General features: G+C 41.1%; 1 protein-coding gene across 1 annotated transcript in view; it reads right to left on the minus strand.

Annotated features, from left to right (window-relative positions):
• Positions 1–14,041, minus strand: part of ABCA1 (ATP binding cassette subfamily A member 1) — a 98,621-nt gene that overhangs the window by 33,677 nt on the left and 50,903 nt on the right. The window contains exons 7-11 of the mRNA XM_065740701.1: positions 11,969–12,160; positions 6,814–6,900; positions 2,031–2,271; positions 1,348–1,487; positions 545–661 (exon numbers count right to left, since the gene is read on the minus strand). Coding sequence (XP_065596773.1) covers positions 545–661; positions 1,348–1,487; positions 2,031–2,271; positions 6,814–6,900; positions 11,969–12,160 — 777 coding nt within the window. The remainder of the gene's footprint in view (positions 1–544; positions 662–1,347; positions 1,488–2,030; positions 2,272–6,813; positions 6,901–11,968; positions 12,161–14,041) is intronic.

Genomic DNA, 14,041 nt, shown 5'->3' on the forward strand with positions numbered 1-14,041 from the left:
GGTTTGTTCCAGCTGATCACCAGGAATCTAGGTTCAGCTCTAAAATAATAACCATTCAAATCTTAACTGCGCTCAGTAGAGCCTGAGACCACATGACACTTTCCAGGATCTGATCTAGGCATGTAGTAGCTTGCTTTGTTGCTATCATGAAAGCAGCTGCTCTAGAGAGCACTTTTTACAGTGCAGTGCACAGCACTGGCAGCTGAACCTGTCACCAACTCCACAGGTCTGCAGTTTTCAAAAATATCATCAGCCAGATATTTATAGAGCATCACGGCAACAGGGTGGAAGAAACAACACATTTCCCCACAGAGGTAATTAGAAACAGCTGTTAAACACATTCTGCTCCTCACTGCAGAAAGTTGTTAAACAAAGGAGTGCCCAACATAATCAAGACTGGTACACTCATAACTTGTTTCAAAAAGAGGGTCACATGCATACTGTTCATCTGCACAGATCAACAAGAAGCATTATCTAAAATTAACATTTCATCACTGACTGCAGAAAATGGTGGTTGTGGTTCTGGTAAGAACAGCATACTGACCCGAATCAGTTCCATTTCCTGACTACTTTCCATAAACGTCCAGATCTTTGGGCTTATCTCCTCCCACATCCCCCCCAGGTCGCGAAACACTCCCAGCTCCTGGAATGTCCTGTTCACCTGTTAGCAAAGAAGAGAGGAAGGTTATTTCCAAAACATGGCTCAGATCCACTACGGGCTGAGAGGGTACACTGGCCTGTCAAGAAAAGTACTGAGTGTTGCTTATACTCAAACAGCAATTCAGCTTCAGCAAGGATGGGAGTAAGGAAAGCTGTGTGCATATGGGAGGAAAAATACAAGAGGGAGTGCCTGTGGCTGAGTAGGGCTTAAGGCTCAGTGAAGAATGATTCCTGCTTGGAGAGGAAGGGCACGCAGAGGCAGCTCCTTCCCATTTGATAGAAGAGTTTACTGAGGAAGTCTGGGGAATTAGAGAGAACATTACGTAAGTCACTATCAGAAATGACTGAAGATCAGCTGACAAGCAGGCAGTGGAGAAGAAGACACCTGATGGCTTACCAAGGTCTTTCCCAGTCCCATATCCCAGATTAGATTTGCAAAGTCTGTAGGTAACCAAAGAGCAACACCAGTAATGTTTCCAGCAAGATTTAGAACTGGAGTGCAGCCTGGCCTTTCCTCCTTGAGCCTTTGGCAATAAGTGTATGAGAGGGGAGAGGTCAGGAACACTATGCTTTGTGTACAATCCTTTCTAGGCTTGCATTTGGGCTCAATTTAACACAAAGCAGCCTAGCTGTACACTCAAAGTACATACCTCACTTTGTATTTCAGAGGATAGAGTTAAGAGTTACCTCAGCCATTATCTTCCTTATGGCTGGTGTGTCTGGAGTGTACAAGACCTTTCCAATCAGCAAAGGCTTCAAAGCTCTCCAAATAATTCTGGAAAGTGGGCTGGATTCCAGGCTCTTCATCAGCTCATTGCAGTAGGGTGCTGAGGTGGAGAGGAAGGGGTGAGCATAGGTGCACTTCTAAGACAATCAGAGCTGACAGCAGAACAGTTGTCTTAAAACAAAAAACTTCCTCTGCTGCAAAGCTCTACAAAATGCCCTTTTCAGACTGAGCATTCTCAGTTTGCTCAGTAAGTGCAGAGAATCTACCAATAGCAGCCATAATCATTTGCACAGCTTATAAAATTTACTGCATGACACAGGCAAAATCTACACAGAAAAAGGTCACACTTCAAAGGCTGCATGTGACTGTGGACTCCATTTCATGGAAAGTGTCCATGTAGCCTTCCTGGATTCTACACAAGTCCCTTGATAACCCCTTGCACCTTGGTACCCTCCCTGTCCTTAAAAATACATGCAGGAAGCAACAGCTGGATGTTCAGACAATGTGTATATATTCTTCAGAAACAGTAGAGTGGTATGCTGATCCTCAGGACCACTTGCCTTCATCAGTGCAAGTTTGGAAAACAGTAGCCATTGCAGCCATGGAGTACATGGGACCTTACACATGACAGGGTTATACTTACTTGTGGAGTTATCGTAGAAATTAGTCACATCATCTTCAGTGCTGTTGCCTCCAAACAGAGCTTTGTAATTGTTGTCCTCGTACCAGTTGAGGGATTTAATCTTGAGCCCTCCACCTTCAGGATGGCCACACACAATACGTGACACAGCCTGGTAGATCTGTGTAGAGGAGTTTGAGGCATTCACATTGGTCAGGAACATCACCTCTTGCCTCATGTCACTCCAGCTCTTCATGCTCAGCAGCTGGAGGAGAAAGGTGGAAAAGAATGGAAATGGGGATTGGAACAGGATTACTGATGGGAAAAGATCCTGCCGTTCTCTGTCAAATCACCCATCTGCTTTTGAATCCCACTGGATGAAGTACTAAAAAGGACAGACCAAGGAAAGCATGTTTCCCTTCATCACAGTGAGGAAAAGTAAAATCTCTTCTGTACACATATACAAACCATGCCCTCATCAAGCTCTTTACTCATGTTTTCTCATTCAAATTTGTGTGTGATACCTGCTCTCCCTGAGGTCTCACACAGAAGTAACCTCTTTGGTTGCACAACAGCTCACATTCTAGCAGAATCCCCTCACTCCAGGGTGGAGCGAGACAGAAAAGGAAATAAGGAAATAACATACAGCAAGTGCAGCTAATCAAACCCAGCCTTGCTGAGCTGCAGGCCCTGGAGTGCTGGCAGCATCATCTGGCAGAATTCCACTGAGGTCAGCAAACCTCCCCTGATTTACACCAGGCAGAAATTTTGACCTCCTAGGTCAGTAATGCTGCCCCTGCCCTAGCACCTCCCTCCCCTTTGTCAACAGCATTCCCAGAAAGACCCTGAAAACAAGCCCAGCTGTAGCCTCAGATCTGACTGCAGAGTAAGCCTTTTTCTCCGCACCACATGCAGCCTACCACAGCAAGAAGCCTTCTGTTGTCCTGTCTGCCTGACACCTGGCACAGAGATGAAACACTCACGGCTGGCTAGGAAGATGTGCACTTTGGGACTCACTTATCTGGCACAGCAACGACCTGCAGAAGCTGTCATGAACAAAAGTACCAGGTATTTGGCTTCAGACACTGTATTAACATCTCCATATTCAGGGATATGGCCTAGCTCACCACAAGGAGAAAAGCAATGCAGGTCCACAAACACTGTTTTCACACAACACTGAACCTCTATTATCAAATTGACAGGAGATTTAAGAAAACAGAGATGTGCCCATAGACACTCAAAGTCTGTTTAGCTCAGTATCTCTATGATGGTGACAACAAGCAGATGTTAGGAAATAGGCAGGGCAAAGAACAAATACTTCCTGAGGTAACCTTCCAGATTCCAGCATCTTCATCTCAGAGAACTTACATCTGTTTGCTAATGCATAGTGAATGTCATCCACAGAAAACATGAACATTTGCAAATATTTAGCATCTAGCAATGGAAAGAACCAACCTCCTCTCCCTCTCCTAAACTTAGCTGTTGTTAGCTTCATTCAGTGCCATGCTTTCTGCACTAACAGAGAGTGAATATACATTCTCTATTTTTCTCTGGACCACTCAACTCTATATTCTTGTCATGCCTTCAGCTCATCTCTTTAAGAGGCTAGTAAGTCCCAGCATACTCCCTGCTCTGTATGTGAAAATAATTCCTCTTCTACATGTCTCTATTGTCCTTCTCTGAACTTTGTCCAGTTTTGCTACTGCTTTCTGGAAACAAAATGCATGGAACAATACTCCAGGCTGAACACAAGAGCAAAATGTAGATTTACATGGTGCTTTGATAGCATCTTCCACAGGAGGTTCCCATATCTAAGTCTTTTCCAGCATTTGATCTGATTTCTTGACTGCTACTGAATATCAGGTGACATGAACTGTGATGTTCTTGCTGTGCTGCCCAGAATAGTAACATGTACTAATAAGGTCAAGCAGAGCTGCTGAGACACCTATTTGCAATTAGTCTTCAGATGTACCTTGGAAACATCTTCTGATGGCCCAACTGCCCTGTCTTTAGAGTCACTCACAGCCCTGTTGCTGATTTTGCTCACTGTGTCTTGGTTTAGACACCTTTGTTTAAATAAAATGCAGACATTCAAAGTCTATGGCAAAGCCAGCCAATGACAACCCTGAAAGCAATGGTGTCTTTTTAAATGTTCAATCCTACTCCACCCAAGGTAAGCACAGACTGTGTTTCTGGCCTTACACTGTAGGTAAGCCTGACCATTTGCATTCATCTGTAGTACTGTGCATGTTTTATATATGCCAACATCTAGACAAAAAATCTTTATGCTAAACAAAAGCTATTTTGTGTCACATGCAAGGAGTCTCTATTTTTAGCTGCCCAAAAACACATGACACACTGATATGATGGAAGACAGCTATGAAAACAGCTAAAACCTGGGGATTCGGTGCTTGTGTCCAGACTTGCTTCAAGTGTCCTTTCATCTCCTCACTATTCATTCCTGCCTTTGCCTACACCTTGGTGTCAATCAGTTTGGTTCCACAGGTTCAGACTGACTGACAGGATGCTAACATCGAGGACGTGACTGACCTACGCTCCAGGAAAGGGCAAAGGGGAAAGGGAAAAGGGAGATGGGCCTAAAAACAAAACAGTGGCAACAATCTGAGGATTGTTACTATCTTAGCTAATTTACTAATTAAGATATCAGAAGGCAAAATAACACGATATAATACAATATATTTGGAATTGAAGCTAATAAATCAAATAAAATGAGAGAGTGTCTGATAAACCAAAGGCCTTATACTAAACACTGAAGGCAAGACAGCAGCAAGCACCCACTGCTGGGTTGATCCCCAAGGTAATAGAGTGTCTTGTGACATGCAAACAGTTTTTATCTTTCCCTCTGAGCAGAAAAACGTAAAAGTACAAAGCAACGCAAACTCCTCTGGGGTACGTAGTTCTTACTCTCTTCTGAGACAGGAATACCCAGAGCTATCGATGATCCACAGAGCTGAAGCATTACCTCTTTAACTCCCAATACACTACATGATGTTATGATGTGGAATACCAATACCAAAAATCGTAAAACCATGATAGCAGAATTGCTCTGTTCATGCCACTGGAAGCATTACTGAACTACTCCCAGACATGAGACCTAGCTGGGTGTTTCTTCACAGCTGCCCTTGCTCTCAGTTTAATCTGCTCTCCTGGGTTGATTTAAGGAGCATAGGGACAGAGATCCAACAAATCCTCACATAAAGAGACAAATACTTTCTTCAGACCATTCTCTAATTAAAATTCTTTGCTAGAAAGGCTTCTAGACATGTTACAAAAAATGGCTCTCTCCACTGCCTCAAGCTGCTGCTCCATGAAACAAGTGAGTCCCTGCTTTTCATGCAGAAATCAGCCTGTCAGACAATAAGGAATAACTTTCAGTCAAGCCATTTGGAGCAGCTCACGCTGTTTGCAAAGGAAAATTATGCCTTTGTTTGCACAGTAACAAGACAGAATAAAAGGCATTTTATCCAAAACAGCTGCCAAGGAAAAGGCATGCTACTCTAAGACATTTTCAGCCACATCAGCAAACTGAGTATCACATGGTTTCAATTATTTTTATTCCAGGCAAAAGCAAAAAAAAACAACCAAACAAAAAAACCAAACCAACAAACAAGGCAAGCTTAAGTGACGTAACGGGAAACAGCTGTAATCAGAGTCTTAAGGGCAGCCTCCCCCCCAGCTGGCAGCAAGAGCTCTGTCATGGTCTTAACTGAAGCTGGTCCTGGAATCACCTTAATTTCTCTGTAGCTGCGAGCCACTGGAAGGTTCTGGGCTGGTGTGGACGTGTGCCAGGGGCTGCTGGCAGGCATGGCACTGGCTCCACAGCCAGCCCTCCATAGGAGGGCTACATGCTAACCCTGAGTGACCTGCTCCTCCATGTGCACCCAGGGTTACTGCCGTTCACTGCGCACTGCTGTTCAACACAGGCTGGAAAGATTGCGGAGGGGAGGAGGAGGCATAGTTTGGTTTAAATGGCTACAATTTCTGCTTGAGGAAAAAAATGTTTTTGCCTACTAGCAGTACTTCAGATTCAAAGTCAGAGCCAACCAAAAGCAACTAAGATATGCTTCTGGTTCTGAAAATAAAGAACAGTTTTAGACTTCTGATTCACACTAGACACACAGGGCTTTTTTCTTAATCCATCATTTCACCTGCAAAAACAAATACTCACCATCTCTATAATGCCACTTTGCTTCAACAAACCTGCCTTACACTGGAGCCTTTCTCTGTCAGTGTGCAACAACACTGCATTGGGTGCCCCACACACAGATCAGATCACAACCTCTGCCCCCAAAATATTAGCTCTCTTAACAGAAATGGAAAAGAGCACCCTGCAGCTCCTAAACTATATACATCACTTCTTCCACACGCCATATTCTCACAAAACCCAGAGAGGCCAGTAATAAACCCTAGCATGGCTGGCAACTGACTGAAAAAACTAGAAAGGAAACAAACCTCTCTCTGTGCAGTTTTGCAAGGCACTGCTAATCAGCAGCTATATTGCAAAGGCAACTGCTGAGAAAGTAAGCCCCACAGAAAGCTTAATTCCTGCACCTCCCTGGCCAGATACCTGAGAAACTCCTAAATTTGAAGTTCTGTGCGCTGAGAAGTTACATAGAGATGTTACTTCTACTGATACAGAAAGTATGGTTGTAGGATGACAAAGGAGACTGGAAAAGAGCAAGGGATTTAACTCCAAGTTGCACCAATGAGAATTGCACTCCTTGTACTTGATGATTAGGACATCCATCACACTAAGGTATTCTTCTGACACAAAGAAGCTACTTACCTCCTTGACCAGCTTTCCCAGGCTGTCCCTCATAGCCTCCACAGTTTCCGACAGATCCCTCAAAGAGGAATTAAAGAAAATTTGTCTCTGCAAGAAGAGAGAAAAAGAAACTGGAAGTCATTACCAGGCACCAATAAGGAAACTGAATTGTTGTAAACACCCTTGTAAAGAAAGGCAGTAAGGTCTGTTTACAAGACAAAGTGATTGATGGGGAAAACAGAGAACTGGCCTTTTGTGCAACCTTGAGCTTATGCTGTCACAGGCTTCAGTGCTCCATAATGCAACAGAGACACCTGTTCCACTCCTTACAGTCTGGGCACGTAGATACCACAATAGCCATAACCATTCCAGTAAGATGCTATACGTATGTACATATGCTTACAGGACAAAGGATAGCTTGTATTCCAAGTCAGAGAACAAGGATGGCCAACAGACCTAAAATCCTGAAAACCAGTGCTAGGAAGGGGAAACCAAGTATATACAAGGTTGGAAATACCAACTGGCAGATAAAGGATTTCAGTGGGATCACCCAGCTCATATGCTCAGAAATTCTGCCACGCAGCACAACTCACCTTCAGAAGATATTCATCACCCAAATCCTCCCATCAAGCCTTGACATTATCAGACTAAATTGAGGATATATTTTAAAAGAACCTGGTTCCATACACCATCAAAAGAGAAGCAGTAGTTGTAGGATGATAAAGGAGTTTGGAAAAGAAAAAGGGGAAAAAAAAGCAGAAGAGAAACAGTTTCTGGAAATGGCTAGCACAACTTTCTGGAAACTGCACTGCTTCAGACTTCCTTGCCTTAGAGGAAGACAGCTCTTTCTTTACAGTTGCTTCCCATATAACTGATATGCCTGGGTTCTTCTTTTGCTCCTTCTATTATATTTCTGTTTAAGTTTAAGCACTACTATTTATGTGAAACATTTCATGCAAGAGAAGCATCAAGAACCTCTAGCTTAATAACATGGACACAATTTTTTTTCTCCCCAGAAAACTGAGGATTAAAATAATTTCTTAAGATTTCACGTTCGTAACCACAGGTCACAGCATTTGAAAGCATGCTAAAGCTACAGTATTGTGACTGACACAAAGAAGAACAGTGGAAAGCCTTGATTTTAGCAGAAATTTTTGGGCTGAAACCTTTTATTTTCTTATCTTCCCCATGGCAATCTCTGGAAGCAGTCTGGAGACTTTCTCATGTTGCAGCTGAAGGGTAGTATGAGCGGGTGTCAGCTGATGTAAACAGGCACAGTTCCACTGATCTGCTGCTGAGGTGTTTATGCCTAGCTAATTTTGAGCACTCAGTTCATGCCTGCTCCAAAGGAAGCTGTAAATTCAGGGAGGCTCTCAGTAACTTTTCCAGAATGCATCACAACTAGAAGAAAAGTAGTTCAAATTCATGCAGGCTAGGACCTTCAAAAAATTTTAAAGGAATACAGCTAGCAAATAACAAAACTACGTAGCTACATTACCACTTTAGCAATGAGATGAGAAAGAACATCCCAGACTCATGCAGTAGACAAGCCTGGTCAGCTCCATACACTCCATCCAGCTCTGCAAGGAATTTGTGCTGTTTAATGTATTAAAAAATGATTCAGGGATTGGATGGACAAGAAAGAGTTTTTTGATAATACTCATTGGTTCAGAATAGAGAAAGTCAAAAGCCAAATGCAAAGGATTAGTGAAAGCCTCATGCTGACATACTGTTATAGAATGATAAACAAAATTCAGTGCTGCAAGGAAAAGTACATAGGGAGAAGACATTTCTACCTTCAGATACCCCTGGATTGCTCCAAACTATCTCCTGTCACTCAGAAAAGAGATCTTGAAATTAGAATGAGATCTTCAAAATACAATGATATCACAGGTCAACATCAATATAAATCAGCAGTTCATTTCTATTTCTCAGGAACTATGTGCCATTTTGGATCCTTCACCTCTAAAAGAATACAAGTATGAAAAAGGACTACAAGCACAATTAAGATATAAATAGCTACTGAAGGAAGAACAACAGTCTGTAGTTCTTCCAATACAATCTGTAATGATAAATAGAGGATATGGCAGAGGTCTGCAGAATTACAAGTGAGATGGAGAATGTGAATAGGAGATGACTGTTCACTGTGCCTAATCATACACGAACAGAGGACTTCAATTCTAAAGATCAGTTTAAAACAAACCAAAGGAACTATTTCACAGATAACCCAGGCAAAATGGAGAAATTATGCAGATGTAATGCAATGCTGAAGACAAAAGTTAACATGGTTTTGAAAAAGGCCAAGAAAACTCAATGGAAGAAAAAAGCTTACCAAAAGCTATGAACACTAAAATTCTAGTAGTTGAAGAAGTAGCTGGAGTAGCTTTCAAGGGAAACAGAGCTGAACAGAACTTCATTTTGATCCATCACACAAGATTCGTATGAAATAAAAGACACAAGGAGTTTTTAAACATTCTAAAAAACTGAAATGTCATCAGTTTCCCTGGAAAATAACTTTTTGTAGGGGCTTTCAGTAGTTCATTACATTCAAAAGTGTCTTCTAAATTCACTTCTCCTAAAGTAAGATCTCTCCCGCTGTGACAGTCTATGTACTAGATGCCTGCACTAGAATACTGTGGGGGTAATGACTCGTTTTCTGATGAAATGTTGCAAAACAACACCTGTCTTCTCTAGGCACATGGTGGAAAGAAAGTTCTTACAGGTTTTGAGCATTGCTGCCCTGTACAATTACTGTGCTAGTGGCTGAAAACTCCTGCCTTCATACAGACCTGTCCTTTAGGGCATGCAAGTCTCCTAGTACTCTGCAGTTACACATCATGCTAACTGCATTCTGTGCTTGCATGTGAGCATTTACAGGGCTCAAATTAGGGATATACTTCAGCTAACTAGAGTTGATTACACAGACAAAAGTAGCCTTGAATTACATTTGTGTAACTCCATACAATCATGTTAGTCGCTTATAATCCAAATCAATTCCCTAATGCAATTTACTTGCAGAGATCTTGCAGACAGAATAGCAAAGAGGAATACACAGAGTCAGGAACAAACAAGTGGATGCTGGCTTGAGTTTTCCGGACACAGTGCTGAAGAAACTACAGCTACTCCCCAGATATTTGAGTGGCAAAAACTTACATGTTACTGTTGAAGACCTGAGCGCAATTTATAGATACCTTGTATATTGTTGAAAATGCCTTTCACCCCAATTGCATCGAACTATTATTTTAGGATGTTTTTCCTCTGACTCTTCAAAAACCAGCAGAGTTCAGATCTCATCACGTGAGTCAAAAATTTCTGTTGTACTTTCATCTGACTTGGCCCTTACTTTTATTTACTAACATCAAAGACATTAAGCAAAAAAATTAAAAACAAATCTCAAGGACAATCAACTTACTAGTTTTGGTTTGAAGACTCTGTAGCGGATAGGGGGCATGCTATAGCTTCAGTGTGCTTGTCCAAGACTTGACCTCCCATTGCCTTTAATGATAATCTATTAATCAAAACCATTCTTTGTTTAGGAGCAGAAACTCCACTCTTTGTTCCAAGATGTTACTGCAGGTCAATGCAGCTTTTTTAGCCTTTAAAGCCACTCAGTTTCTAATCTGTCGACATGATCCTAGTGTTGTATTATTCATTCTGCCTGGCCATATTGAAGCCTGTTGGTTTTATTTCACTTACTAAGGTATTACAGTAGATTTTACTATCCTGTTAGTCTTCCCTGAAGAAAACTATGGACCCTTACAAGATGGCATACAATTAACAAGTTTACTGCTGGCTTCATGACTTGGGCTTTTATGAAGCCAAGATCATGAACCAGCTTCTAAGAAGTCACCCAGATTTGCACGTATCTTCTTTATCTACTCTGTTCTTGCTAAGTCACACAGTCACAGTGGCTTATAACTGTTTTCTTACACCAGTAAACAAAACAGATGTAATAACAGAGTCATAGACACGCGCAGTATTGGCTTCTGTTGGCTAAACTGTGAAGACTTTAAAAAATGAGAAAAGCAATGCTCAGTCTCCAGAGGGCCCAGAAGACCAGTGCTGAGTGGTACTAGCTGACAACCTTCAAACCACTCAGTTCCCTAAAATCTAGCATCTCTGAGTGGTTTAAAGTAAATACACACATAACTGTACATAAGAAATTGCTTACAGCCATTCATTTTCAAAAGAGCACATTTTTATAACATGAATTATTTCAGTTACCACATCTCTTAATGCTTATGATTAATCTGATCTTCCAGAAGATAAAAACGAATGTGGATGAAGGACATATGGAAAACAGAACAAGCTACAGAGAGAAGTAACTGAACACTGTGTACTGCACTGATCAGGAATATGATTCCAGTACTTGTTCATGATACCTCTTTGACTGGGGACAAAGCCAAACAAGTGGTACATGACTTTCTGCCCTGAAAGGCTCATCATACCTGGAAAACTCACACAGTTGAAATACCAACAAGAGAATGTTTATTTCAGAGTGGGTTCTGTGGTCTCTTCTCTCTGATACATCCAGCACTAATATAAATCTTCTGCTTTTACCCAGATATTGTGAACAACAAAAAAAAAAGCATCACTTCTGTATTTTGGATAAACAGCTAAGTCTGCTCAAAACTCCAAATAGCCCGTAAACAATGTGTTTTCTTAAATTCAGTGAGTTTTGAAGCACTTGCTCCAAAATCCATTCAGTTGCTCCACTTTTCAAATAGAGCCTTTAGAAGATGACTCATTCTATGAATTAAAACTGCTTAGAGGTTGGGGCATGCTGCTGGATAGAACTTCTGTGCTCAGTGGCCTATTATTGATAATTGCAAAGGTGAATTTTCATTACTCAGCATAAGATAGTGTAACAGCTGAGGTCACTTCAGCTGAGATACTACATTTGACCAAAACTCAGCGACAACCAAGCATTTGTATGTTACTACACAATGTAAATATTTTTATCTTGACAAATTAAATTTACACAAAGTAACACTGCAACAGAAGAGGCAGTTAGAAGAAACACTGTTCAAGCATCAATGCTAAAGACTACAGTTTTTCTTTCTCAATATCAATGAACGATTCACTCTGAAAATACAGCAGTAAATTCCAAGATTGAAACCCCATGAAAATGGCAGTGTCAGAGACTGCTTCTCAAAAGTGTGATCAATGTACTCACCTGAAGGGGCTTCAATGGATTCAGGTTAGCTTGGAAGGCTAGCTCGGCTGCATGGAGTGTTTCCTTAGGTAAGGTGCAGAGGGAGGCTGCAGAGTCCATGGCCACTGAGTGGTTTTGGATTGTAAGAAATTCAGACAGCGCTGAGCTATTGCAGACATCTCGCAGTTGCATTCGGTAACCAGACACTATGACCTAGAAAAACAAGAAAAGTATATAAATATTCTCACGTGCAAGATTCATAGCACAAAGCTGGTTATCACCTCTACAGAAAAACCATTCATCATAACAGTTTCAGATAGAGTAAAGAAGGCATTTTTCTCTGCAAGTTGCAAGACCCTGGCCCATACACAACTCTAAATTTCAAGAAAAACATGTTTCATTTTAGATTATGGAGAAGTCCTGGGGGAGGCAGGTCTCCCTCCACTTTCCTGCACACATGCACAGTAATTTTGTCTTCCACAGCAGCCATCTTCTCCAACCAAGCATTTCTCAATCTCCAGACTTCTGGGAAGTATGCCACAGAGAAAAAAAAAAAGGCTTATGACAAGACACAAGTCTGGTAAATATATGTGAAGGGCAACAGACCTATGTCCCAAACTCTTTAGTTATATATATATATATATATATGCCAGACACATTTTCTGTGTGGTTGGGATCAGGATCACTTTTTCCTATAGCTCTTATACATCTCTTTCCTAGTGGCCAAGATAAACATTTTGCAATGTTTTGGGGCAGATAACCTACTAGTGAAATAAGAATTATCCTAGAGACTGCAACAAACAAGAGAAAGGATCTGAGAGTTTTCTTTTACAGACATAATTTTATTCAATGTGATGGCTTGCTAGTGGATAAGGTTCACTCACCCACAAGGAATCACCTTGTTTGTGAAGAAAATGCATTAAATTGTTCATGACTATTATGAGTACCTTTCAGACCAGGTAGCCAAGTTTGCCCTTTACTAAAGTCAGTACAGCATCTGGATTTGCTGAACAAAAAATAAGTACATGGCAAACAGGTGCACATTTCATGAAGTTGATAAACCCAGGGAAAATCTCAAATCTTAATTTGAAAAGATTATTTGTTTGCCTTGGGGCTAGACAAAGTTAACAATTTTATTGTGAACACTGTGAACAACAGCTTTATGGTTCATATCTCCTGTTCTTTTGTAATACCCAACATCAATTGCCCAACCTTCAGCAACAGAGAATTGATTTACATCCCAGAAGAGTTCCTGAATCATGCTAGATGAGTCTGAGATTTTCATGTCTTTCAAAACCAAAAGGACATCAACAATCCAGGAGAAAAAAAGTTCATTACGTTCAAAAAACAAGCAGATGAGACTGAAATTTCTAATGCAACACTTATGCAAACTTTAAACTTTAGTCTGAATCCAGATGCCAAAAATAGAACATTTCTATGCTGTACACTGGGGTGAATAAACAGAATAGTTCCTACATCAAGACAACTAGCCTTCTGAAATATTTTTTATTTTTTTTTTATGCCAGCATTATCAATATCACTTTGAATCATGCTAAAAAAAGGATACTCCTACAGATCTGGAATGAGTTTCAAGAGATGTGGGCTCAGTGAAAAACAGCTTCCCTGAGTGGACATACAGAAAACACCACTGAGTGTGTCTCAGTGTTCACTCAAAATATCAGAATCACAAGGTTTGAAAAGACCTAGGGAGACGGAAGGCACCAGCCTTCACTGTGGAAGAAAATTGTTGCTTTGTTAAGGCTAGTTAATGTGGCTTTGTTTTCCGGAGATCTCCCTAAGATCACCTAGTCCGACTGTCCATCTATCACCAATATTTCCCACTAAACTACGTCCCTCAATACAACATCTAAACAATTCTTGAATGCCTCCAGGGATGGTGACTCCACCACTCCCTGGACAGCTTGTTCCAGTGCCTGTTTCAATACCTGATAACTTTTTCAGTGAAGTTTTTCCTAATGTCCTATCTGAATCTCCACCAGCACAACTTGAGGGCAAAATGATGATGAAAAAATGCTTCCACCATCCTCAGTCACTGTTCATCTTTTTCACTAGATTTTACAGAATTTTAGAATG

This window comes from Cyrtonyx montezumae, unplaced genomic scaffold (assembly GCF_038088225.1).
Source record: "Cyrtonyx montezumae isolate F1298 unplaced genomic scaffold, pur_monq_1.0 scaffold_29, whole genome shotgun sequence".
In the NCBI taxonomy this organism is placed as follows: domain Eukaryota; kingdom Metazoa; phylum Chordata; class Aves; order Galliformes; family Odontophoridae; genus Cyrtonyx; species Cyrtonyx montezumae.